Below are 27213 nucleotides of genomic sequence, written 5' to 3'. Positions count from 1 at the left end.
CATGAAACATGGTCCAGCTATGTACCGGCGTCGTCTCTCCTTTTTTCTTGGTCTTTCTTTTTGCTTTGGTGGCTCGCTATCTTTTGTCACCCCCCGAGACACCCCTCCCACCCCTGCTCGTGGACCCCCTTGGGGAAATTTCACAGCAATTTTGATCAGGTTGATACTCATAGTCAGGTAGGGTAATAATGAATGATTGACATTGGCACTGACATTGATTGACAGGCAGACAGGCTGGACGGCACATCCAGTGACTGAGAGAGAGTGCACCCCCCTTGCCCTTGTCTGGCCCTGCAAGCCTTGCATTGCCTTGACGTTGATTCTCGTTGAGGTTTTCCCAAAGTTTTGTTCCCTCATACGGAAGTTGTCTGTACAAAAGCGACTTGCTTCCCACTTCCTCCCTCGGACAAGAACATCATCTCACGTCTCCCTCTGGAACACATTCTCTTTTAAATACCCTCTGCCGCCCACCTCTGATCACTTGGCTCTTCTGTCCTCATTTGTGAATCACTTACACATACACACGCACCTTAAGCGAACGATATCGACGACTCGGACAGAAAAGACTAGACACCAAAGCTAGTCAACCAACCTAAGCAACCTTTCGCCTTGCCTCATTCATCATCAGGTTACCTTGACCTTTTTCAAGCAAGCCTCGAAGCTAGCCCAAATCTATCTATCCCAGCAAAGAACAGAACAACAGACAGAACAAGTCCCACACCCTCGTAATAATCGAGCCCCGTTTGTCTGACCCACACTTCATTCGACCATCCGACCGGCGCCACCCTGCTACTTAGGTACTCTACCTACTACTCTGCAGCGTACCTGTGCCTTGTGCCTTGTGCCTGAACGGAACCTACTCAACTCAACTACGAGCTGAGAAAGTAGCTGGCTAGGCTACTAGTACCGTATTACGGCAACGATCCGTCCATCCCATCCCCCTTGCAAGGACGCTTGACAGAAGTTCAAGTCACCCCAAACCAAATAAAAAGGTTTCCCCTTGGATCCTACCTCATTTGGGTCGTCACTCAAAAAGCATAACTCTCCCCTTTCCCGCTCACTATTCAAGAGACGCATCTGTCCCTCGACTACCTTTACCTATTTATTGTATAATACTCTACTACACGCCTGCGACATCATCTCTCGCTCGTGTTGCCTATTTCAACCTTTCTGGTGTCGACGTCTCTCGCAACATACTCCCACTCATTACCACTCCTTTACATCTCCGAAACACGCTCCAATTATATTGGTAACGCTCGCATCTTGAACACCATTCGGCTGTCTTCTCGCCTCTCTGTTCTCTGCCGCTTCAATCTTTCAGCCAATCCGCACTCACTCGCTCAATACGTTCTGCATTCTTCGTCGCACCACGAAGAATATTCCTTGTAAGTCAAAGTCGCTTAACCACAATCACTTCATTGGAATCCAATCTCGCGCTGGTGCCTGTCTTGGTCTTTACTCTGTTGAGTTGCCGAGAAAGACTCGTGCGTAATTGATTCCTGGTCGTCTTTTCATTCATATATCTCATGGTTCCCTGCAGCAAAGACTGACCAACAACACAGCAACAATCCATTCTTTTCCAATCTTGACCACAGACAACAACAACATTCACAATGATTGAAGGATCATCAACCCCTAGCAACATGGGCCGAGGAGCCTACGACACAACCGGTGTCCCCAAACCCCCTCCCCGCCCCAGACCTTCATAAGAGTCCTTTCGCTTGAAATGTTGGATAAACTCTACGTGTTTCCCAACCTAATGCGACTGACGACTACGCCAAAAGCCGGGCCACGCTGGCGGTTAGGCCTGTCCGGCGACGACATGACACTGCTCTCATCTGTGAGACGCGCGCTTCACCCTTTTCCGCCTTTCTTCTCTTCGATTTGAAGCGACTTTTTACCAATTACGACATTATTTAATCATTTCAAGACAGTCGAGGAGCTAAATCACTCCTGGCTATAATGCTTTCCGGATACACTTTTTAATGTACATTCCTGTCGAAAACCATATACACAACGGCTCGGAGCCATCACTTGCTTCCCAGCAGCAAGCGAGAATTTCAAGGGAAACACTTTCTTCTTGGGAACGATTTCACTCATTGTTATGACTGAGTGTCAATTTTCTTTATTTCACATTCAACATTCGTGGCGACGCGAAATTGTTACATCTACATGGGGTTCAGTGCGCGGCGTTTGACCATAGACGGCATCAAAACTGGGTTTGCTTTTTTCTTTCTTTCTATGTGTCTTTCCTTCTTTCTTCCTGGCATCGTCTTCACTACAGCGTCTCCTACGAAAACCAACCCTAAGTTTCAGCACCACTCACGTCAAGGGCGTTCTGAATCAGAATGCAGATCTGACTGGGATGGGGGCTGTCTCAGATGTCTCCTCCGCGACAAGGGTTGGCGAGGCGGACATCGAATTGGGTGACCGAAACCGAGCAGAGACAAACCGACATGGACTGCCTGACGACCGAGCCAAGAAGATCGAATACCACGAGGACACATTTTGGAGTTTATTTTTACGCAAGGGTTTTGGGAAGGAATACAAAAAACTGGGACCGGACGGGAAAAGATGTTTGATTTCAGCAATCGCATATAGACTTTGGGGGTTTTGCTTTTTGGTCTTTGTTTTCTCTCGGCCACCCCTTCGCTCGTTTCTTTTTTCTTTCTTTTCCTTTATTACTATTGGTTATGGAGATGGCTGTTTTGGTCTGAGCTCCCTCGCGGGAGGACCAGCAGCGATGGGATTCCTTGCGATATTCCCCTGTACTATTTCTGGACTCTATTGGTGTACAAGACAACTATTGGATGAGGATCGAGGAAGGGGGGAGAGATGGAAGCGAGACGATGGCCTAGCCGTGTTGCGAGCACTTGGGCTGGACTCAGGATTCATAGAAGATACCCCCTACTGCGCGTCTCCCCCTTTCGAGTATCTCGACTGTATAGTATTTTATTAAACGGAAGATATTAAGCTACACAGCGCAAGGAAACGAATAATCTGGGATACCAGAAATACAAATAATGGAAAATCATTCAATAATTATCTTTGACTACCTACTATAATGCGACAAGTGACTTGACTGAGTAAAAACGGATGGATGTATGGCAAGAATCTATTCTCGGGTTCGACTCTTCTTTTTTTTTTTTACTCGCCGTGTTTGCCTTTTAAGGAAACCTAAATGCGAGGTGAGATAAGTTTAGATGAGAATTACTTGGACGAGAGGATTTGTTTGCTATGCTTGGAGCCGTAGTTTGTGTGACGAGCGGGTGATGAAGAACCGGGGAGAAGAATCCGAGGCCATGGAGGAAACAGGAAACAGGATAGTGACAATAGAGTCAGTCACAGCACACAAGATTGGTTGGGGTAACGCGCACATACACATAATATCTGGGTAGTCACTCGCTGCATCTGTAGGCACAGACTGTTACAATTTAGTTGGAATGGGAGAGGTTGGAATGTTTACTGCGAATCAAGGGAGTTGTTGATGGCCTGACTAATACGAAAGAATGGACTGGGCTGTCACTGGTAGACAGCAGAGGGCATGAGAAAACAAGACTATTTACTCTAGCAAATCTAAACAAAGACAAAAAGGTTGAGGTTTGCTACCTATGTTAGGTTCCCTTGTCCATGCGAACGACATGACAATTAAAAAAATAAATGTCAATAAGCGTTGCGCAACAAGGTAGAGCGTTGTTGGGTTAATAGATCTAACTTAACTAGTACCTGCTACATCGAGATGGTCTAATGTCGTAACTAATAAACTTGGGATGACAATATAATTAAAATAGATTGGGCTGCAATAACGAATAATCCCAAAACCAAACGGCAATCTGTTATACCTCAACGTGAAATTATGACAGCAACGCAAGGGGTCAAGCATGAATTGTTTACGGGCGGGACGAGTCAGTGCGTCCGTATGCAACTCTGTAAAGCTGAGCTATGATGTTTCCATAAAGCCAAAAATACTACACAAAATAGAATACTTTTGCACTAAAACAAGGTACAACCCTTTGGTGGTTGATAAATTGGGTGTGCGACGCTTAGATGATACAGTAGGTAGGTACGATATTGTAAGTTTGTGGTGGCCTACTACTAAAGTAATTGACTTTTGGGCTTTCAGGGGCCGGCATTGAGGTTGCGGCACAAAATACCTACGTGGTGATACAGCAATGACGACGACTCTACCCGCGGGTACAGTTTCCGATATGATGAAAAGGGAAAAAAGCTTAAAGTCAAGAGGAAAGGCCAAAGCAGAACAAACACAACACTAAAGTTTCGTTGGGATGAAATAATGGATGGAGAAAACAAGACTATCGACTGTTGTCATGTCATGGTCAGGGGCAAGAAAAGAGTTGATGGCTGGCGGTTGAGTTTTGGGGGCGCGTTTCATGGCCGTAATAGAGCAAACGTTGAAATGCTTGTTGCCAAGCCCTAACTGGGTTGAGGATTTCGGGGACACGAAAACGGGGACATCATCGATAGAACAGAACCTACCTACAGAACGATGGCGCTTGATCTGAGCCATCTATCTGTGACTGGGCAGTATATGGACGGCAAAGCGGCAGCCGGCAGGCAGACATGACACGCAGGAGGTTCAGATGAAATAGTGGGCTAACCTTGAGCTCATTAACATGCCACAGCTACCATTTTACGGGTATAACCCTTAATTAGGTACATTTTTACCAGAGTCAAACGTTGTGCTTGGTGACACGAGTACTAGACAAAACCAGCCGAGGCTCAGCGTTGCGTATCCAGTCATGAGCTGTCCGTTTCACAATCTTGTCTCGGTACAGATGCAAAAGACAATTAATAGGCCGGGTATTGGGTATTAACACGAGTCGCAACAAGTGATCAAAACAAGTAACTCCCAGAGAGGAGCAAAAAAAAAAAAAGCAAGAGGATGCGACTCCAGCATTATGACTTATCGGATCGACAGTTTGCGCATCATACGTGGATCTCCTCCGTGTACATCCTTCTCCATCTTGGGACCCTGTTTGCGACTGACGACTGGCGACAAAAAACAAAAATAAGATAAAATAAAAAGCTTGCAATCTGATATCAGATCTCATCCAAAAGGGAGAAGAGGAAAAGGGGGAAACAATCACGGTGCTGGAATACGCGCCCAGAAAGAAGCAAAGATGAAAAGAGAGAACAAAGCTTTCATTCATCATGATCCAGGCAAACACAGGCAAACAGAACAAAACAGCAACCAAACAACGACATGTTGTAGACATGTACATAGCCTTTTTTACAAGTCATACTACCTAATTACGGTATCTTGCATAAAGTGGATGCATGAGGCGTTACTGAGAAAAGAAACAAATCATGTGTATCCATTGGATAACAATGCGCAAACTCGTTTTGGAGAAAGAGACAAGAGTCAAGAGAGACATTGACTGAGTCGTCTCTGTAAAAAGAAAAGATAAGATGAGACATAAAAAGCAACCATTTGGAACTCCGTGAAAAGCAACATGTAACTGGTCGCCTCGGTTCTTTCCTTCCTCTTTCTCTCGGCCGGAAAAGTTAGTCAATTGCCTACTCAGCTTTAACCTTGTTAAAGTAAATAAATTGTTAATGTCTGATGGGGAATTAGGATATCGGCTAATGCAAGATGACATTGACAGCTTCCTGCTTTGGGACGCGGCGACGGGACGGGGACGACGGTAACGGGGAAGGAGGAACGGAAAATGGAGACTGGGGTGCAGCTGCAAGCTGCAGGAACAAAGGAACGGTAACGGGCATGCCTTCCGATTTACCAGTTCTTCTTTTCCCAGGTCCAAGGTAAGGCAAGATCAGACAAAGTCTAGACGGAAGGTAACCCTGGGTAAGGGTAATGGAAAGTCTGAAGAAGGTACCGGTACGTACCCCAGGTACAACACAGTACTTCTAGCAGAGTCTTGACCACATTGAGAATCGTGCGACGCCGGGCTAATGCAGCCTGACTCCCGGGACCGAAGCGTTGGGAATTGGGGCAGACGAGGGCTACAGTGGAGTTGATGGAAGTTCTTCAGGCAGGTGCAGTTGAGCAAGAACGCGGAAGGAAGCAAGCAAGGTAGGGGAGGGTGTGAAAAGATGCTAGAAGAACAGGAAGGAAAGAAAATAAAAGGGAAAGAATTAATTAATCACACAGGCGAGACGGGAATCTTGCATGGACATGGACAAGGACATGGGTATTTCACCACCTATCAGGGATGCTACAGGGCGTGTGCCTAGCGTAAACGGTACCTGACATGCCATGACAGCACAGGTCAGGATGCGACATGCCTGGCGATGATGATGGTTCATGGTATCAACCAAGTGGATACTGTCAAAGCAAATCTTGTCTTGTCTTGTCCAGGTTTGTTTCCCTCTGTCATTGTCAGTGCTACTCCACCACCACCACCACCACCACCACCACCACCACTACAACTCTACAACTCAAGTACCGCAAACGCGAGGCTGCAATGTTCAAGGTCCAGGGCGACGGGAAGAACGAAAGGAAGAAAAAGAAGCAAAGATAAAAAAAAAACCACCACAAATACAAGGTTTATTAATACGACAAAGGATAATAGTGATTGGGGAGAAACTACAGGTATCAAACCCGTAATTATTCCGCAAAAACTAATACACAAGAGCAGGTTTCAAGATGCATGTCCTTTTGAACAAAAAAGAAAGACATCATAATCAAACTTGTAATGATGCAAGTCGCCTCCCATCCACCCATATGGAACTACTCTATATACCTCGCGTATATCCAATGTCTGCTATTATACCATCATTTTAGCCTATAACCCATTATGTATCATTGTCTGCGGAAACACGATCCGAAATGCCTTTGAAACCAACACATCGCAACTTACCTATTTCGAGACGAGGCTGAAGGAAAATGGAAAAATTCTTTTCCTCCCCTACTTACTTTTACCGTACCCAACAACTCGGTAACATGCATGGCAAGCATGGGAGAGAAAGGGAAAGGCTAGGCTTACAACGTCGCAACGCTAAACAAAACAACACCAACGGCCGGGACATGAGGAATATCTCCATCCGGGGAGTTTGGAAACTCATTCCTAGTCCAGTGGAGAGAGCGGAATAAGAATAAGAAAAAGAACAACACATGGAAGCAAAGGGAGCACAGGCCGGTATACGCACATGCAAAGCACAGAGCAGAGAAAAAGTCTTCTTTTTTTCTTCCAGGGATATCCAGAACCGAGGCAACGGCTACGGTAAACGGCACTGCGTCCCCAGAAGCCGATGGGAACGGGACTTGAACAGATCTTCGACTTCATCTCGGCAATGGGACCCTTTTCCACCAAGTTCCTCAAGCGAGAAGAGAAGAACTCTAAACCATTTTGTAAACTCGGCGGCTCTTTCAGCCTGTCTGTGCTTGACAAAAAGTCTGCCCCCAGTCCACTCGTCTATAGCGAGGCTCAACTTTCAAGTTCCGGTTCCAGTTCACAGGGTTCAAGGTGGAAACGTCAAATTTTTCGGGAGAACCGGGACCCAGGTGCAGTCAAGGTGTCCCAGCCACCCGGGACTTGACTTGTTACATTTCCCCCTCTCTCTTCCTGGGAGAAAATCTGGTACCGAACTGTCGGTCCTAAGGAGATGATGGGGCGAGCAAGGACAGTCTCTCTTATAACGGAAGTTGGGTATACAATCCCGCGAGGATCCATCTCATCGGCGACTACGCGAGGATGGAGAATCACTGATTGTGAGTTGGGTTGGGGACGGGGTCATGGTTTACCATGTTTGCGTTGTTTGCGTTTGAGCCTCAGGAGGTGGTCGATTGTAAGACAAGGCAAGCAAACACGGCAAGTCCTCGTAATCAGGTCCGAACTGGTTGTGTGAGATCTCGATCACTGGTAGGTTTTCCATGCCATGTACAGAGTACTGTATTCAAAGTTTTGAATATGGAGTCAGATTAAAGTTTAGTAGATGTTGCTGAAACGATGCTATTATTAACAGAGTTCAAAAAGATCTTACTGGTTACTGGAAAGATGGCGCACTCCAGTCCACTATGGGAACCGTAATTGATTGTTGTTTGGCCTGTCCTAAGAAGCCAATAAAATGTGGTATATTTTGTCAACAGTGGTAATCATATTGTTAGCCTATGACAGGTCTACATGTAAAAGATGACTTATACAGCTGTAACAGAATCTCCAACATCATAAGTGCATTCAAATATAACTCTATACTCTAAGCGACCATACTTGCCCTGCTCTGTTTAAGCCACGATATCTATCGATGCATGTCTATTCTACCCCTTTCGTCTATGCCTTGCTGCAAGTCAACTCAGGATAAACATCCCTATCCACAGTTAGCATACACAAACGCTCTCAACCAGAATGCCATGGCCAACTTACGTTCTCCTTTGAAGAGGACTGTCGTTTCGAATTTTCTCCAAGTATTCAAGATCAATGTCCACAAACCCGATGTCTCCTATAGCACCCTCCTCCGGCGTGCCCTCATATTTTCCTCCCTCCTCCTTCACACCCTTGAGTTTCAACACAACTTTCCCCCAAGGATCAACGATCATGCTCTGTCCCCAACTCGACCTCTTCTCGTTATGCTTTCCAACTTGACCTGAAGCAATGACGTAGCTCTGTGTCTCGATGGCCCTGGCTCTAAGAAGAGTCTCCCAGTGCACTGGTCCCGTCTGGCAGGTAAAGGCGCTGGGATATGTCAGTACCTGCGCTGGGCGGTTCTTCCACGCGCTGCGAGGGCCAGGCTGGGCGAGTGCTAAAGGTGCCTCTGGGAATCGCAGGTCGAAGCAGATGAGGCTTCCAATGCGGCCCACAGGCGTGTCAAAAGGCGCTGTGAGAGTCGCGCCTGGTTGGACTGTGTGGCTCTCCTTCATCTTGCCAAAGTCGAATGCATGAAGCTTGTCGTAAGTTGCTGTATCGTCGATTTGACCATCTGATTTGATGTAGATAGTACGGTTCAGAATCCTCTTTGACTGCTCCTGTCCAATATCTGTCTCATCACGATGGTGGATGCCTACATGGACAGCAACGCGATACTCGCGAGCTGCATCCTGAAGGCCTTTTACAAAAGACGACGTCGATTGAGGCTCTGCGAGCTTACGTGACTCCTTACCATCCGAGCCGATGTAGTCAGCCGCCTCAGGGAGAAACAAGACCTAAAGAGAATGTGTAAGTATACCGTGCGAGAAAGAACTAAAACCTTTTAAAGAGAAGTACCGCCGTTTTTGGAGACATAGTAAGACAAGCGATACTCCAAAACTAGACGACACTAGAGTCTCCAAACCTCTTTACGAGCAGAGCTCCTAGAGTGTGGTTGTCTCACGGTTGACCCAGCCTGACTGACTCCCTTAAATCCAGATCATATGTCTCTTTTCTGAATTTTGACGAGTCTCTTTTTGACCATCTCGATCGAGGGATGTAGAAATTCCTCTATTCCGGAGCCAGACACTTTGCAGACGACCAGTCACAAATTTGACAGGGCTCACTCAGTCACTCAGTCACCCACCTTTGCTTGTCCCCGAGCTGCACTCGCCACCAGTCTGACACATTGTTCCAGATTACCCTTGATCGACGTCGTTGAGCAGATCTGACCGATTGCCTACAAGCGCGAATGGATTAGTTGGGATGTTTGCTATTGCACATATCATACCAGCTTGAAAGCAAGGGAGGGATCTGATACACCCCCCCTCCATGGTTTGTAAAGAGAGGGGAAAGGAACCAACCGCAATTGCCATATTGGTGAGTGCTGTATCGCCAAGACTATGGATCCTCCTGAACGGGTTTGAGCGTTGACATCTGGATGATAGATTAGTTGATGGTTCTCCCTTGACGTTACTGAAACTGGAAGTTGGTTACTTATACAGTACAGGTGTGAGTGTATGTGTTGTCTCGAAGCTGTGATTTAGGCCAGGTTTTTGGTTTTTTTGTCTCTGTTTTCTTTGTGTCAACCAGTAGATCCGGACCCTTCCGAGCTTTCAATTAAATGAAAGTTGCGTGCTCAACAAGCAATTGACTGAATCGTCCAGGTATTTAACGGTTGATAAGGGAGGGGAAAACCCGACGATGCAAGCTGAAGTCCCACTTTTCCTCTAAGTGGAATCATTTGTCATTGACTCTGTAAACAACCATAAACAAGGAAGGCTAAATAGAAGAGGCACTTACTTTCTATCTATCCTTACTTTATTCTCCCTTGACTCAGGAGAAGGAATGTCATCGTCACCAACTCTCACTAAGATCAATGATCGTCACAGGGAAAGAACTCTAAATTCGAGCTGAATTGAAGCTAACTTCAAGTCCAAAGGGTTTTAATTCTTGTCATCTTTGATTTATCCCTCGACTTTTCTCTCTTCCTCTTTGCCGACCAGATACTGCCACTCTGGTTAGCCCATGGCATCAGCGAGTGGACTAGGTAAGAAATGATGGCCTCGTGCCAGAAACCAAAGCCCTCGAGAAACACATGGCGCACTTGTGTTCCCTTCGCTTGGTACGCATCGTGACCGCCAGTGTTGAACTTGCTTCTGCCGCAAGAGGCCCTTCCACACCCTTCATGCTATCAGTTCATAGTCTTGTTTCCTGCTGTGCAGTCCATACCCAAATACTGCCTTTCCCCTAAGTCATGCCTTTGGTTGGGAAAAAATAGAAGAAACATAAAACGCCGTGCTAAGTAATATCACAAGAGATGCACGCCGCGCAGGGTATCTTCCTCTAGCTCGCTCTCCTGGCCCTGGCTAAGTGTCACCAATCCGTTCTCCCATGGCTCTGCCTTCTTGCTCTTCGCGTCTTCCATTACGTCGCCATATTTTCGTAGTTGTAGCAGTCATTACTTGGGGTTTGACGCGTCCAGGTACAGGTACGCCCTTTGAAGTGCCTTGCCTTCTCGTCCATCCCTCTCCAGTACTGCAGCCCAATCGCGCAGTTGGATGTTGCGACCCTTCTCTTTATCTTCTCTCCACGTGCCGAGTCGGTTGCGCCCTTCGGTGGTCATGGCCATGTTTGCCGGCGCCGGCGCCGTTCCCGCACCTCCAGGTCCTTTTCCAAGTCCCGGGGCGCTCCTGGTTGGCGTACTGGCTCCACTGCCTCCGCGTCCGACGTTCATCCAATCGTACGTCTTGCCTGTCTTTTTCTTACCAAAGAGACCACCCTTGCCTCCAAAACCGGCAAAGATACTACTGGTAGTGTTCTGACTCTGATGGTTATCGATCTCGGCAGCTTTCATCTGCTGGTTCTTTTTGATCTCCTTCTTTGTCATGCTCTTGGGAGCTTCTGGAGCTGCGGTGCCGGGAGTACCAGGTGCCACGCTGCCCGCACGCGAAGTTGTGCTTCCAGAATCTGGTATTCCGTCTTTGCGTTTTTGTCGTTTACGAAGTCGTGCTTCCTCCCAATCACGCTCCTGTCTTGCGAGGTCTCGCATCGTAGTTGTCATATAAGATGATACTTTAGGTAGCTTAACCGGAGGTGTACCGTTTGTCAACCCAGCTGCATCGCTAGAGCCTGTAGATTGTGAGTATAAACTGAAGACATTGCCTTGGCACTACTTACGCTTTAACAGATTCGCGCTGTCCCCATCCGCACCTTCTATAGTGGCCCCATCAACGCCGTTGACCGTGTCCTTTGGTTTCTCGATGGGCTCCAAAGGCTCGGCATTCATAGGGGCAGCTGCTGGTACCCACTCTTCAGGTACATCGCCGTGAGACGTCTTTTGTCGGTTCGTTGCTACCAAATGTGCGTCTTCCACCAACTCTCGAAGTCGCTGTTTCGTAGCAATCGACATTAGTGCCAACTGATCAACCAGATAAGCATCGTGCGGAATGTATGAACCTGTCGTGTGAACCATGGTCGCATCCGGGCCCGGCGTCACTTTGACGGTCACCTTGGGTGCGGCAAACTGTTCCGGAAGTCTCATCTTTCCCATAGTCTGACTGTTGTTCTTCAAATCCAGGTTCAGCCCCAAATGGTGTTCTCGTGCTATCTTATCCGCGCGTCGATGCAGCATGGCGACCAGCAAAAACGGTTCACTGATCTCCTGTGTTCGCTGAAGTGCAAGTCGCATTGATGACTCCGACCAAGCCCTCTCTGCTTGCTGTGCAGCAAACTGCTCCTGTTGTTGGTCCTGAACGGATTGGGCAGGTTGGTTTGCTGGTCCTGCGCCGTAAAACGTTGACTTGGGCCCAGGCGGCTGGTGTGCGAATCCCGTCCTCGCTTCATCAAAACCAGTCGCGTAAAGATCATTCATGTATTGCTCCTCAGCTCGAAGATCGATGCCCGTCCCAGCAAGTGAATCTGTCACATCGTATTCGTAGTCCTTGGTCGGTCGCTCAGCTGGCCTCTGTGGGGGGCCCATAACACTTGGACCAGGAGTTGGAACCGCCAGCTGACCAGGAATTGGAGCAGGCACAGGCGTCATCGTTACATTGGTATATTGAGGCACAGGTGTCTGCGGTTGTTGAGGCTGTTGAATCGGAGGCGTAGAATTCGGTCGCACGTCTGGAAGATTAAGGCCAGGCGTCGTGTGCCCATTGGTGTAAGGTGTAGCGTACGTCGGCGGTAGAGCAGGGCTCTGCGCAAAGGCAGGAGACCCTGTCGCAGCAGGTGGCGTTGCTGTGGCGCCTGGGCTCGCAGCATATGGGGATGTAGCATAGGGAGATTCGGGTTGGGAGGGAGGACCGTCCGTTCGAACTCGTTTCTGAGGTGGGAGGGCAAAGCCCGACTGCGACGCGGCGGGCGATGGAGAATGCTGTTGTGGAGAGAAGGCGCGAGGCGGCACCTGAACCTGCGTCTGGGTTTGAGGCTGTGCCTGTGGTTGTGGTTGAGCCATGATTAAGTTCCCTAGTCGTGACTGCGATGTTGTCGAAAAGCTTGCCAAGGTCAAGAAGGAAGACAAGTAAGTGTTGGTGAGTGCGTTAGCTCAGCAGGCGGATGAGCCTGTCAAATCGATCGCGACGCCTCCCATCCGACGCGCTCAATCTTGACGGGGCTCTCGGGGAAGCTGTAAAAACAATCAATAGGTGAGGAATTCGTGACTGGAAGGCGCTGGGGTTGCGCTTTCAGATGGAGGCGTTGTATAGCGTCGTTGGGCGAATATGATAATTGGCTGGGGGTGGCTATGAAGGAGGGAGCTTCACCTGTAAAACAGATGTCGCGTAGTTTTAACGTCACGTGCGCAGAGCCTCTCTCGAAATATGGGGGAAGGAGCCAGCTGTATCATCGAACGACAAAAAGGTGCTTACAACAATGATAAGACCCACTTGGGAAAGTGCGTTTAGACCCCACTATTATGCACTTTCTCTAAAAGCATGCGTTTGTTTTTTATTGACACCTACAGCTATCTCCCCAAAAAAAGATAAGACCGGTTTTTATCCGTTCATTGTTCCAACGCGTCTGCGTTTATGCCATTATTGTCCGCCTATTCATTCATCCATACGTTCACATTGCTGCAGCTAGTGATCACTGTCACAATCCGTGAATCACGGCGTTGTTACTATCGGTGGCTCAGTGCCGTTCTACTGATTGTTTATATAGAAGCTTCCAACACCGAATGTGAAGCGAGCCACCGCTCGACATCTCCTCGAAATGGCATCCAAACGAAAGGCTGCCGCTATGAACGCGACCGCTGCCGAAGAACCAGTAGATCCGTCGGATGAGCTTATGTTTCTTTGCCTAGGAGGAGGAAACGAAGTCGGGAGGTCATGCCACATCATCCAGTACAAAGGAAAGACAGTCATGGTAAGCGGTCGATAAGTCAGTCTATCACAAACCGGCCTAATACCCACTGCTAGCTTGATGCCGGTCAACATCCTGCGTATGATGGACTCGCTGCATTGCCTTTCTACGATGACTTTGATTTGAGTACTGTCGACGTGCTCCTCATCAGCCAGTAAGCGATCCCTTTCCACCCCCGCGACGATATACATAGGCTGGACAGGGCAAGGGACGAAGTTTTGTTGTTTCGTGATGTGATGGAACGGACAGTATTGCGCGTGTGACGTCAATATCCATGATTATGCTTTTTGTATGCCATATCAATACAATACAGTCTTTGCCCATTTTCCTTACGCCCTTGCTATTCGTCCTTGTGATGCCGTCCTGTCCTGAAATCGCCAGTCGCCAACCGCATAGCTAGTCAAGCGCAATTCTGAGAATTACAGCTAATCCGAAATAGTTTCCATATTGACCATGCGGCATCGTTACCATACGTTCTCGCCAAGACCAACTTCAGGGGCCGTGTTTTCATGACACATCCCACAAAGGCTATCTACAAATGGCTTATCCAAGACAGTGTCCGAGTTGGCAACACTTCGTCCAATCCTACCACACAGCCTGTTTACACTGAACAAGACCATCTAAACACGTTCCCTCAGATCGAGGCTATCGACTACCACACCACACACACCATCTCCTCCATCAGAATCACCCCTTACCCAGCTGGCCATGTCCTCGGTGCCGCCATGTTTCTCATTGAGATTGCTGGTCTCAACATTTTTTTCACAGGTGACTACTCGCGCGAACAAGATCGACATCTTGTCTCGGCAGAAGTTCCCAAGGGTGTCAAAATTGACGTTCTTATCACCGAGTCAACATATGGTATTGCCTCTCATGTTCCTCGTTTGGAAAGAGAACAGGCTCTCATGAAATCGATCACAAGTATCCTCAACAGGGGTGGTCGAGTGCTTATGCCAGTCTTTGCTTTGGGACGAGCCCAAGAGCTGCTTTTGATTCTTGATGAATATTGGGGGAAGCATGCCGACTTCCAGAAGTACCCTATCTACTATGCTAGCAATCTTGCGAGGAAATGTATGCTCATCTACCAAACATATGTCGGTGCCATGAACGACAATATCAAGCGTCTCTTCCGAGAGCGCATGGCCGAGGCCGAGGCATCGGGTGATGGCGCAGGTAAGGGCGGACCATGGGATTTTAAGTATATCCGCTCGCTCAAAAACCTGGACAGGTTCGACGATGTAGGCGGTTGTGTTATGCTTGCTAGCCCCGGTATGCTTCAGAACGGTGTCAGCCGTGAATTACTGGAAAGATGGGCGCCCAGCGAGAAGAACGGCGTTATTATTACTGGTTACAGTGTGGAAGGCACTATGGCCAAGCAGATTATGCAGGAGCCTGACCAAATCCAGGCTGTTATGTCCCGCAGTATGGCTGGTGCTCGGCGTATGCCTGGCGGCGATGGTGAGAAGGTTCTTATTCCCCGACGATGCAGTGTCCAGGAATACTCGTTCGCTGCTCATGTTGATGGCGTCGAGAACCGAGAATTTATCGAGGAGGTACAAGCACCAGTTGTTGTAAGTCTACTCTAATCCTGGCTTGACATGGGCATCGAACTAACCCGATTACAGATTCTTGTTCATGGAGAGCAGCACAACATGATGCGTCTCAAGTCCAAGCTCCTGTCACTCAACGCCAATAAAACCACTAAAGTCAAGGTTTACTCCCCTCGCAATTGTGAGGAACTACGCATCCCCTTTAAAGCCGACAAGACGGCCAAGGTTGTAGGAAAGCTTGCCTCTATTCAGCCCCCTCAGAGCATTCACCCCGACCAGACCGCCACGCCGCCTCTTGTCACTGGTGTGCTTGTGCAGAATGATTTTAAGCTATCTCTCATGGCACCCGAAGATCTCCGCGAGTACGCAGGCCTCAATACTACCACTATCACCTGTAAACAGCGCCTTACTCTCAGTGCTGCGGGTGTTGACCTCGTCAAGTGGGCTCTAGAGGGTACCTTTGGCAATATCGAGGAACTTCCTGAAATGCGCCGTGCAAAGAATGGCCATAATGGACATGCGGATAAGATGATTACGGATGGCGACGAAGCGAAGCAAGAGGATGCAGATGAAGAGGTTGCCAGCCTTGTTGCGGCTTACTTGGTTATGGGTTGTGTTTCAGTCCGGTATCGAACAAATGGTGAAGTGGAGCTTGAATGGGAGGGCAACATGCTTAACGACGGCATCGCCGACTCTGTCATGGCGGTTCTTTTCTCCGTCGAGAGCTCTCCCGCTGCCGTCAAGCGCTCATCCGCAAAACACTCACACTCACACGACCTCCCAGAAGTAAACCTTCACCATTCCGCCACCCCTGAGGAACGTCTTGAGCGTCTCCTGTGGTTCCTCGAAGCCCAGTTCGGCCAAGACAATGTCGCCCCTGTTACCATTCCTAAGCTGCCTACGTTGGAAGGCGCAGACGACAAACTCAAGAAGGGCGGCGAAGATGAAGACGCCATGAAGGTAGAGGAGGATGGCGAAGACGCACAACTCCAGGAGAGACAGCAGAAGGAAATTGAGCGATTGCACAAGATTGGTATCCCAGTTCCCGGAGTATCTATCAAAGTCGATAAGATGTCTGCTACAGTATGGTTGGAGGACCTCGAGGTGGAGTCAAGCCATAAGGTATTTGCTGACCGAGTGAGAGCTGTTGTGGAGAGGGCTATCGAGGTGACAGCACCTCTTTGGGGTTAAAGCGCGAGTTCACTGCTACGATGGTTGGCTATTGTAAAGTTATGTAGTACAAATTCTAATCCCCTGTCTACAAATAGGCAAATACCAAAATGGTTATTAGATAACATCTCTAAATCAAGATAAGCATGGCAAAACCAGTCTTTCTAATATGCACTATGCTACTTAATGATACAGTAATAATACCAAAGTCTACTGCTACGACGGACACCGCGATATAAACAACCCTCCTAATTACCCTAATTAACCCAAGTAGTCCTTGAGCTCTTCCGACTCTTCTAGCAGTGTGTCAAACGAGAAAGGCGCAAAAGGCCATCCCGCAAACTCGGCAAACTTGGAGAACGACTCGACCCAAGCGAGACGAAGGGAGTGCAACATGGCACTAGTACCCTCCATACAGACGAGAATAGCAATAGCTGGACAAGGTTAGCACGAGTGTCAAGTACCACTGGAATAGAATACAACTTACTCAGGAAAAACCACATGGTGAAGCAAACAACGATCATAATGACGCCCATAACGCCTGGCGTCTTCAGGGCAGGACCAAGAGTCATAGACCAGAGCACTATGCTCAGCTGCTGGTGAGCAAGGGACAGAGCCCAGAGACGGAGATAGGAAGCAGTGTGGGAAACACAGTTGAGACAGAATTCTGGAAATTTGTCAGCACAGTAATATCAACCGTGAATGAATAACTTACCAATAGTGTGGATGACCTGGTGGATCATCACTTCACTGAACTCGAACTCCTCGTGCTCCTCATCAATGTTTTGAGAGATCATAGCAACTCCCTCGCCATCCTCGTCGAAGCTGTTACCGTGGCCGTTGGGCTCGTCGTCGTCACCGTCCAAAGCACTAACCCGGGAAGTTTCACCTATACTACGGTAACCCTTGGCGCGTGCGCGGTTGTTCTCCCAACGAAGGTAGAAAGGCTTGAGGAAGAGAAGAACAGGGACCTGAGCGAACGCCAGAAGCAAGAGAACGACCTGGACAAATCCTTGTCCGGAGTAGAGCTCTTGGCCCTCGGGGATAGTTCCAGGCTGAAGAAACATGTAGATGAGCATGTTGAGCAGACCAGGAGGCTGTTGTTTGATAGCGATCCAATCAACAGACCACTTGTAAATGATACAGAGAACAAGGTAGCCGAAGATAGACTGGAAGAAAATCATACCAGGGATGAAGTTACCCCAGATGTCGATAGGCTTCTTGAAGTGGCGAGCGTTGATGTACGAGAAGCAGAGAGAGTAAGTCATGTGGGCCCAACCCAGAATGATACTCATCTTCATCTTCAAACTGTTGCTGAAGAGAAGGTCGTTCTCGCTACCGTGCCAAGCATAATCAAGACCGAAGGGGTATCGGTAACCGTCTTCGTTCAAAGTGGCAACGATAGAAGTGGTGTTGGTGTAATGTTCAGGCTTCTTCCACTCCCACGCACTGGGGAAGAGAGTCATGGACATGGAGAAGACATCGTTGTAGACAAGACCGGTAAAGACAGAAAAGACAGCCATGACGAGGGCAATGTAACGACCGTAGAAGATCATGGCAAAGAGCTCGAAGCTAACCTTCTTGAGTGACTTCTCCCAATAAATCATGGCGAGGGCGGCTGAAAGCATGATGATGGCGTGGCCAAAATCACCAAACATGACAGCGAACAAGAAAGGGAAGGTAACAAAGACGGGGATGGCCGGGTTAACTTCCTGGTAAGTGGCGGTACCGTAAGCGTTGACGATGGTCTGGAAACCCTCAGTAAACTTGTTTGTCTTGAGGTAAGTTGGCGGCGTCTTGTTGGTCTGGATCTTGTTGATAATGGAAGGGACGGAGAGGCCAGCTCTGTTAGTAACTTCCTGGAGTGTCGTCCTGATCCGGGGAAGATCGTTGGTCGGAACCCAAGCCTCGGCGATGAGAGTACGTCGAGCGCTGTCGTAGGAGAAGTTGTTGAGGGCATTATACACAGCTTTCTCCTTAGCGACAAGAATCATCCAGGCTGAGAGCGACTGAGAGATCTGGTTGAGCTCTGCCTGAAGAGTGGCCTGAGTGTTCTGAAGAACGTTCTGGACATCCTCGAGACGGTTGTTGACCTCGTGAATCTGGTCACGTCTGAGGTCGCTGTTCTCATCAACGTTGTAAACATCGGCGCCCATGGACTCAGAGATCTTGCGAATCTTGTTGAGAATCTCCTTGCCGTGAGCAAAGATAACGAAAACGTTCTTGTTGATGGCCTCGTTGTTGCTAGGGTCAATCAAGGGCTCGGGAATCTCAGACTGGTTCATGTAAAGGTTACCGCGCAGAGTTCGCCAGAGGATGCGCTCAAAAGAAGCAACCCTGTCTCTAGCAATGACTCCAGCAACAAATCCAATGTTCATGCCAGAGAAGGAGCGATCGGCATCGGCGCTACCTTGGTTCTGCTCGATGTCGGACAGCAGGGGAGCATCGTCGTTGTCAGTAGAAGCGCGAATCTCCTCGACATTACCGTGAGCGCGGTCAAAGAAGCTGCCGGCCTCGCGGAGAACCCATCGCCACTCGGTCAGGTCGCCCTCGCGCTTCTTCAAAGTCTCGTAACTCTCGTTAAGGGCGGAAACACGCTGTTCCAACTTCTGGCTTCGCTCAGCAAGCTCATCGATTTCGGAAGTTGATGGAGATGCAAGTCTTTCGACGTCGAGATCCAGCTTCCGGAGCGGGATACCAATCTTGTCCATCTGCGCGTAAAAGTATCCTGCGATGTGTTAGACTCGTTTGTTTTGGTGGATCCCGATGGATGACGTACGCAGTTGTCGCTCGACATTATCGAGGCGTCGAATCTCCTGAGTGAAAGTACGCTGAAAGGCGCTGACATTTTCATTGAGCTGTAGTGAGGAATTGATGGATTAGCTTGTGTTGATGATGCGATGGTTGATGGATTGTGTGCCTACATCGCGGAACTGACAGAGGCCAAGCTCTCCGAGCGCAGTAACAACTTCGCGACCAATTTCATTGGAAACATAGAGTTGGACCATACTCATGTCCGCAGAGCGGAACGGAGTGTCGGGTTTGGGAGCCATGATGCCGTCTAGCACCAAAGCTGTATAATCGTTGATTTCGAGCTTATTCAAGGAGCAAGCAAGGCACGCTTCGGCGCGGTTACGTCGCAGGAGGCCATCTTTGCCACGGGGCCTGGTTGATCCGAGTCAGATCACGTGGCTTCTCGAGACAGCCACTAAAGTCTAAACGCCACAGCTAAGCTTCATGCCACACTTAATGCATGAACAGAAGCGGCATTAATGAGGTACATAAGTATTCTAAATAGTAGTCTATCTGGTATCGATAGTAACCCCTTGCTTTGATAGACAAGTGCATGGAAGTTTCCGCTTAGTAGAAAGGATAGTCTACAGGAGAGTTAGACTGAACACCTTTAGTCCTGATAGGCTGCACTGTCCAACTCCAGCAGCTTGCAACTCAGGCATAAGAAGTAAATAACTTTTACCATCAAGCCTTCAAATCATAACAGTTATAAATGATCAAAGATTCACATTCAATCATATCTCAAAGGTGTTCATGAAAGTCATTATTGATTATCTACACGTTTTTTCTCCTTCGTCATATGCATGCATGCCTGAGAACGCTTTTTCCATCAAAATGACTTTACTTTTAACGCTAATTTTCAGCCGTTATGCGCCGGGATATCAATCGGATCAAGATGCAACCCAAATCTAACCATAAAAAACAAACCCAGAAACACCCGAAAATGATTTGAGAGTAGAGAAATTCACCGAAGTGACGTATGCGAGTTCGGAGACAGGCACTTTAGAGCCTTCGGCCGAACATAAAAGTGCCGTACATGCCTCCGACGTCGGCCTTTGCGACTGGGATCTTCCTCATGCCCCAGCTCTCAGCGCCCAGCTTCCACCACCGGGCGCCGCAATCGAGGTCGGTTTCCATGCGGACCAGCCAGTATCGGCTGCCGAACTCCTTGGGAGTCCACCCAGCGCGCTCAAGGTTCTTCTTCGCCTTGGCTGCTCGTTCGTATGCACGCTCCTCGAGCTCGATAACTTGCAAAGGTGCAGAAGCGGGGGTGAGAAGAGCGCTAGCACTGCCAATGATAGTGTCCAAGTCGGAGATATCGATGTATCGGAGGCTGTGAGGAATCCACTCCTGAGCCTGATACAGGAGCTGGTGAATATCGCGGAGATCGAGGCCTCGGCCGATAGCAAGCTCCTCAAGATGCTGGACCAGAGGGGTGAGCAGAGGAAGCTGGGAGGGATCCATCCTGCTACCCTTGAGACTCAGCGATCGGATCGTGTGAGGCAGACGAGGAAGGATAGCATCAACGTCGGCCTTGCCAAGCAGGAGGTGGCTGCTGGCATTAGTAGCAAGGCTCAGAACAGTGATGGTCTGAGTAATAGCAGGATGAGTGGTGATGAACTTGACGACTACCTCAGAAGTGAGCTCACGGCACTTGGCCAAGTTGAGGTGAGTGAGTCTTGCCGTTTCAGGCAAGCTCTGTAGAGCCTTGTCGGTCACTCTGGTTCCAGCGAGATCGAGGTGAGTGGCTCTTTCAAGACGAGGTAGGATAGCCTCAAAAACAGAGCCTGGCAGGTTCAGACACTTGTGGAATGAAACGCGAGTAAGTGTCAGAGAATCGGGCCACTGTTCCTGGAGGAGGCTGTTGAAGGAGTTTTTGAAGAAAGGAGAGGAGCAGCCAGCGAAATCAACAGCTTGGAGCCTGGGCATATCGAAAAAGAGCTTCTTAACCACCTCAGGTCCAAGATCTTCATCGATGTACTCCTGGGCCAAGAACTCCTGCAGATATGGGGTTAGCTCGAGACATTTGTGAAGGGTCTCGGAGGTCAAGTTTCGAGTCTGAGCTCGCTCGCTCGCAGTCGAGAAAATGGTGGAGGGGTTGAAGTGGCTAAAGTCCAGCCGCCGCACGATCGAGGCGAGGGCAGGGTACTCGGTGATGGTCGCGAGGAACTTTCGGAAGATTCGAGAGTGAGGGATCGTAATGTGACGGTAGAGGGTGTTGAGCGTTGCAGCATGAATAGATCGCGAAGTCAGTAAAAGAGCCATGAGGTCGGCATTTCGCGGCGTAAGGCCATTCGGGGGGATCTCGATGACGAGAAGGTCAATGATGGAACCTGTGATCGACATGTCAGTGCACTGATACATGATACGTATAATTGGGACCAGGGTCGTTTTGACAGGGTTTCCCATTGACAGCCTTTGTCGCATGTGCACGTACCTAGAACTTCGCTGGGGAGTCGCTCGAGAGGAGAGGTTCCGGTCTCGTAACCATTGAGGGAAGGCTTCTTTGTGACAGCGGGAGGTGCTGGAGAGCTCCATGTCATGGACAGCTTATGAAGGTCCTCGCAGCTGCGGCTGGCGGATTTGCCCTTGATGGGGATCTGCTTCCATCCGCGAAAGTTATCGGCGGGAAACCAGAATCCATGAAGCCGACTGTGAGGCTGCGTCAGAGGAGCCTGAAAAGTAGGCGATGCAAGCTCAGCCGAGGGTGAGGGTGATTCATCGAATACCTCTTCCGTCCCTTGAGTGTAGGATGAAATCTTGGAACGTGTGAAAGTCTGAGCTAAGCCATCGTCGTTCTCCCGGACGGAGGAGAAGGAGGAGCGGGCAGTCTTGTCGCTGTTGCTGTTTGGAGATTCGGGACGAGACATCTTTGCCTTGAGCAGAGCAGAAAGGTCAAAGTAACCTGGTGCTGAAGGTGCGGAAGGCGAGGGCACCGCGGGGTGCGTAGGAGTAAGAGGGAGAGCCATTCAATTCTATTAAACAAGGATATGCAATGGCCGACCCCGAAACAGGACGGAACGGTAAAAAGTAAGGTTTAGGTGGGTATGAAGAACTAAGCTTGCCAACCCAACGGTTGGCAAGAATTCAAGTTCGTATAAAAAAAGAGAATAAAAGGTATTCACGGAAAAAGCAGTGGCGTTGTGTTGGCCACTGACCGGATCCGGGAGGTTTTGTTTGTTTGTATTTGTTACTGAGGCCGATAGAGGGCGGCGAGAAGCGATGACGACAGAGTGAGTAGACTTTGCGAAGCCGGAGTGAAACCTGGAGATGTTTATGTTAATATGACAGAGCCTGAGATATAATATCTTAGGTTCTAAGTCTCGTTCTTTTTCTTCTTTTTTTTTCTTTATTGAGAAAAGGTCTGAATTCTAGTAGAGAGAAGAAATAAGGGCAAAAGGTTGGCGCATCAGGGCTCGGGGGCGTGGATAGTTATAAACGAAGGAAAAGAACGAACGACTCCACGAGGCGACTCTCTCGAGTTTAGTGTAAGTTGACTTTTTGACAAGGGAAGGGGACCTCATGACGGGGACCGGAGGGTCCAAACACCTTAGCTAGACGCCCAGGAGTAGGGACCAAGACCAAGAAGACCACAACCAAGCAAGCAAGGCGAACCCCGAACGATGAGGAAGAAACAAGAACAAGCTAAAGAGCGGCGCCACTGGGGCTGGCTCAACGCCAGGGACATGCGTTGCGATGCCAATAGCCAGACCAGGCAGGCCATGGACCATGCACGGGGCATTGGTTTTAGCTCCAGGATCGCACAATATTGGGTAATAGAAATCGAGGACTGGATGGACTTCTCGGGTCCGGAGATGTCAGGTGAGCAAAAAAGCGACACGACAGACACCATTGGGGAAATGAAACGGCTGGTGCTGGTAGTTGGTAACCGAGATGGATCGATTGACGAAAATCATAGTCACAGTCATTCACAGTCATCTTTACTCATTTTCTGAAAATATCCAGTGATGAATTCTTAGCGAGTAATGAGAAGTCAAAGACGGTTTCCCTACGTCCAAACAGAGAAAGGAATTTCGCTACAACCGCTGTCTACCGAATCGGTCATGGCCTTGGAAAAAAGAAGGTGTGCCACTCGATTGGATGAAACAAGTCGGGATTGAGTAATGAGAACGACGTCGCTGAGAAGCCAAGACTAACAGCAATTGGAGAGGGTAGGGGACCGTCTACTAATTTTGTCAACAAATCCATCATCATCCACCACCCATTGACGACACATCCACCAAATTTATCCATACATAATTCATCGTAATCTTAGCGACGATCAAATGTTGCTGTTCTTTTTTTTTTTTGGCCTGTTGGCTGTACAGTTGTCTTTGATCATCCTAGACAATTGCGTCTTTATGCATCCCTTTGACGTGTATCATGTATGGTACCTTTATGTCGTACAACTTATAGAACATTTGGCCCGCGGACATGGACCTTCCTGTGTTACTGTTCCCACAGTCTCTGACACGGCACGGCACAGCCGAGTCACAGCCATATATGACAATTCTGTTGAGTTGTGCCAGTGGATTCAAAGGTAACGTTGGTAGTAAAACGTAATATGAATGAATGGCATTCATCGTCAGTGGATGGGAAGCTGCATCTGTAGAGTAATAGAAATACACACACACACACACACACAACCCCCGCCCTCGTTTCACAGCTTTCTAGCAGCAGTTGCAGTGGTCCTCTACTATGTAGAAAGAGAATGCCCCAGATCTGGAAATTATTTCTTTACTAGATCCTCGTGACCATCACGACCCAAACACGGCGGGAATTCCAAAGATTCTATTCGACAATGGCTCTGGGTCCTAGGAAGAAGGATAAAAAAAAACATTGTACAGAATAACTGCAGCAGTGACGGATAACGACCAGTCAGGTCACAAGGACAATCTTACAATATCAAAGTTTGAGGCGAAGGACTAATGTGCTGTACCTTTACGCCGCCTGCCAACATACCTTACCCTTCACTGCACCACCGGCTTATTACCACCCCCAATGACAATCACTGGCTGGCAAAAGCCTGCAGTTTTCAACGCCGTATCATCGGCGGTTTTCTATCAGCAGCAGGTGAGTATTCGACTAACCGCCATAGTCGACAACAAGTCGTTTTAAGTACGAGTATAATAATACGTAAAAAGAGAGGGAATTTCTCATCAAGGACCGGCTTCTATTGCCGGTCTCCAGAATTTCCAGATCCTCTTGGAAGGGTTCTTAGTTTTTTCTCGATTCTCTACCGGCACCCCGTTTCCTCCGGCCCTAGTCGTAGCGCCGACTAGAGCTTAAACACGCGAGGCCGAGACCGACACGGAGAACAACACCGACTCCAACCGCCGAGACAGGACTGGTCACGGGATATTGGAGGCTGACAGACGGAACAACAACATGCTCATTATCTTATTCATACCAACAAGTTGGAAAATACCGGAAGCCTCCCCCGGATATTGAAGCATGGACATACAGACACGTTCTTGATCTTCACCTTGTGATATCGATATTGCATATCATAGTAGTAGTACGACTCACATCATGGCAACGTGCGATTCAGTCCAGAGCACGTGCCTCATAGTGTTCCGACTGAGATGGAACGAGATTAAATTGTTCACTTCACTTCATTTCTGCCCCAGGATATATCTGTAGTTAAGCTATATCGGCTGTTCTACGAACAACATGGGCTAATAGGGTAACTAGACACCGCCTCGCCTCGCCTCACTACCTAGATAGTTCAAGACATGCGCCTTCAGCCCCTGAATACGAATACCAACAACTCCCCAAGCTATTGAATGCCAGACATCATGCTCATGCTAGGTAGGTAATAAAAGGGGCTTCACCACATCTTATTATGCAACATTATGTTATTGTTACACTATCAGTTTAACAGGAGAAACCAGGATTCCGGCATCAACTGCATCACGTTTGTCATCAATCATATCATCAAACCACTTCAACATGATAATCATGCTTTTATACTCTCCCGATAGCGGCTCCTGTGCGCGGCCGGGAGTCTCACAAGCGCCGATATACCCGCACCCGCACCCCCCGGAAGCTATCACCGAATAAAAAAAGAAGACAAAGAGGTCATTTTTACCCCGGATTTTCCTCAACGTCATGGCCTAAATCTGTCTCTTTTCCTTTTTCCATCACCCTTCCAACATGTCACTTGACCGTTGACTCCTGCCACTATTGATTGCCCTTCAGGTCAGCCACCTAGTCCACAGTAGTACAATCTTTCCGAACCTCCAGAAACTGCAGCTGACATCTCTCTTTCCTCTCCTCTCCTCTTACTTTCCTAGATTAGATTAGATTTCTAGTCTCGTCTTCACCCCAACAAGTCTTGCAGATCCTAGTCCACAGCTACCGTCGTCAACTAAACCCAAGAAAACACTTGCAAGCCTCACAACCACAAACCTTCAGAAACAGACAAGGGAGCTCCTGTCGTTGGTCAACCTTCCGCCAGCTTTCACTTCTTCGCCCCTTGTAAACTTGTGGCGGCTCAAATCAATTACCTAACACTTTGCCCCTAGCGGTCTGCATCGTGAACCTCGTGACGCTCCCCCTCGCTCAACCTTTGTTCCTTTTTTATTACTCTCGGCGGGGGTGGTTCTAATCTTCCAATAGCATTTTAACCACCATCAGCTTGAAAATGGAGCATCGTGACTTTTCTTTTTTGTCTATTCCGTCCTCTCCGCTCCGCTCCTCCTTCTTTTCTCTCACATCACTAACACACATCAAGCAAGTGCTTCTTGAAATGACCAGATCTCATTGTGTACTCATTCCGCCAATAAGCGTATGTTCATGGTCCCCTCAAACACTCCCCCCGCATTTTGCCCCTGGGTCTAGGCCCATGTTCGCATCTTGTGCATTAGTACATAGTGCATTAGTACTACCTTCCAACTACACCATCCATGTCGCTTTCGACAAAACACATATTGGTTCCTGGACAATCCGGCCTCGCCTTAACATGAGAACCCAATACGATGAACCTGCAACCTAACGACTCAACTGACTGAGAACCAAAATACGGATTAGGGTTTATTACTTAACCTTAGAACCACCACTTTACTACCTTCTGGTTGACGTTTCTAAACCTTCAACCACTGCCCAGTCTTGATATACAACTCAGTAGCATCAACAGCAAAGCTAGGTTAACTATAACATTCCGACTAAATAGACCGACGCGACATGAATCACGCAGAAACTAAAATCTAACCAACTACAACATTAGTTGTGAGATACGCCGTGTAGGCGAGGAAATCGACGATTTGACATTGCCTTGAGAACCTCGGGAGTGGTACCTGCGTTATGGCGTAGTAGTACAGAAGGTCGTCTTCAAAGGCCCACTGACTTGAGAGTAAGCTTCCTTTGTTGTTTATAGAGTGCCAGGAATGTATTGTCCCAGATAATAGTGATCAAAGAACCCATTATCTCACTCCTACTCGTAGAGTCTGGGGCGTAGATGCCAAGTTCAGTCCCTTCTTGATCCTAAGAGATCACAACACGGTCGTCATATATGATCATGACTTTGTTCATCTGTTCCGATGTGATACTTGGCTTTTTGGTGTGAAGACTATGACTGTAAATACGCTTTGCAAGGGCTTTAATAGCAAAGGAACTCAGACTTGGAGTTTCCCTATATAGGGTAAATGCTCAACTTGGATTACCCGTCAGTTCTCTGTGATCTGTCCCCATACTTCAGAATAATATATTTGAAGACCAGCACGTCTATCGTTGAATATGTAATGCTTCATGCGCCTTAAAGCGACGCATTGCTTGTGGAAAGATTGGCGATAGCCTCCTGTCTAGTTGAGATGTAAAAGGCAGTGTTCTCATGCTTCCTTTCCCCCTGGTGACTGGACCGCACATCCTTCGGCGTCCTAGTTGCTCCCAAGGATATATACACATGTGGCGATGCACTACCGATCTTTGCAATAGAAAAAAGGAGTGATATTGATGATATTGATGCAGAATTGCAACAGTGTTTCTTAAGACATGCTGATTTTAATAAAACCAAC

At 48.3% G+C, this 27213-nt stretch overlaps 5 protein-coding genes across 5 annotated transcripts; 2 read left to right on the top strand and 3 right to left on the bottom strand.

Annotated features, from left to right (window-relative positions):
- Window positions 1–8252: 8252 nt before the first annotated feature.
- FPOAC1_000866 (uncharacterized protein) lies at window positions 8253–10752 on the bottom strand (the record flags this gene model as incomplete). The annotated part of the gene is made up of 6 exons (XM_044845475.1): window positions 8253–8289; window positions 8346–9121; window positions 9472–9564; window positions 9689–9761; window positions 9822–9860; window positions 10640–10752. 6 exons carry the CDS (start codon window positions 10750–10752, stop codon window positions 8253–8255), a joined length of 1131 nt encoding a protein of 376 aa, XP_044711391.1.
- A 33-nt stretch (window positions 10753–10785) lies between these two features.
- FPOAC1_000865 (uncharacterized protein) lies at window positions 10786–12780 on the bottom strand (the record flags this gene model as incomplete). Its single annotated transcript, XM_044845474.1, has 2 exons — window positions 10786–11456; window positions 11505–12780. 2 exons carry the CDS (start codon window positions 12778–12780, stop codon window positions 10786–10788), a joined length of 1947 nt encoding a protein of 648 aa, XP_044711390.1.
- A 755-nt stretch (window positions 12781–13535) lies between these two features.
- YSH1 (endoribonuclease ysh1) lies at window positions 13536–16426 on the top strand (the record flags this gene model as incomplete). The annotated part of the gene is made up of 4 exons (XM_044845473.1): window positions 13536–13688; window positions 13742–13839; window positions 14125–15256; window positions 15311–16426. The coding sequence occupies 4 exons, from the start codon at window positions 13536–13538 to the stop codon at window positions 16424–16426; spliced, it is 2499 nt and encodes an 832-aa protein (XP_044711389.1).
- A 240-nt stretch (window positions 16427–16666) lies between these two features.
- Window positions 16667–22167, bottom strand: FPOAC1_000863 (uncharacterized protein; the record flags this gene model as incomplete). The annotated part of the gene is made up of 7 exons (XM_044845472.1): window positions 16667–16839; window positions 16893–17072; window positions 17121–19133; window positions 19185–19263; window positions 19330–19570; window positions 20235–21531; window positions 21636–22167. The coding sequence occupies 7 exons, from the start codon at window positions 22165–22167 to the stop codon at window positions 16667–16669; spliced, it is 4515 nt and encodes a 1504-aa protein (XP_044711388.1).
- A 2032-nt stretch (window positions 22168–24199) lies between these two features.
- Window positions 24200–24480, top strand: FPOAC1_000862 (uncharacterized protein; the record flags this gene model as incomplete). The annotated part of the gene is made up of 2 exons (XM_044845471.1): window positions 24200–24271; window positions 24343–24480. The coding sequence occupies 2 exons, from the start codon at window positions 24200–24202 to the stop codon at window positions 24478–24480; spliced, it is 210 nt and encodes a 69-aa protein (XP_044711387.1).
- Window positions 24481–27213: the final 2733 nt, after the last annotated feature.

Source organism: Fusarium poae, chromosome 1 (genome assembly GCF_019609905.1).
Source record: "Fusarium poae strain DAOMC 252244 chromosome 1, whole genome shotgun sequence".
NCBI lineage: Eukaryota > Fungi > Ascomycota > Sordariomycetes > Hypocreales > Nectriaceae > Fusarium > Fusarium poae.
Note: the sequence above shows the minus strand (reverse complement) of the source record. Positions and strands in the feature narration are given on the sequence as shown.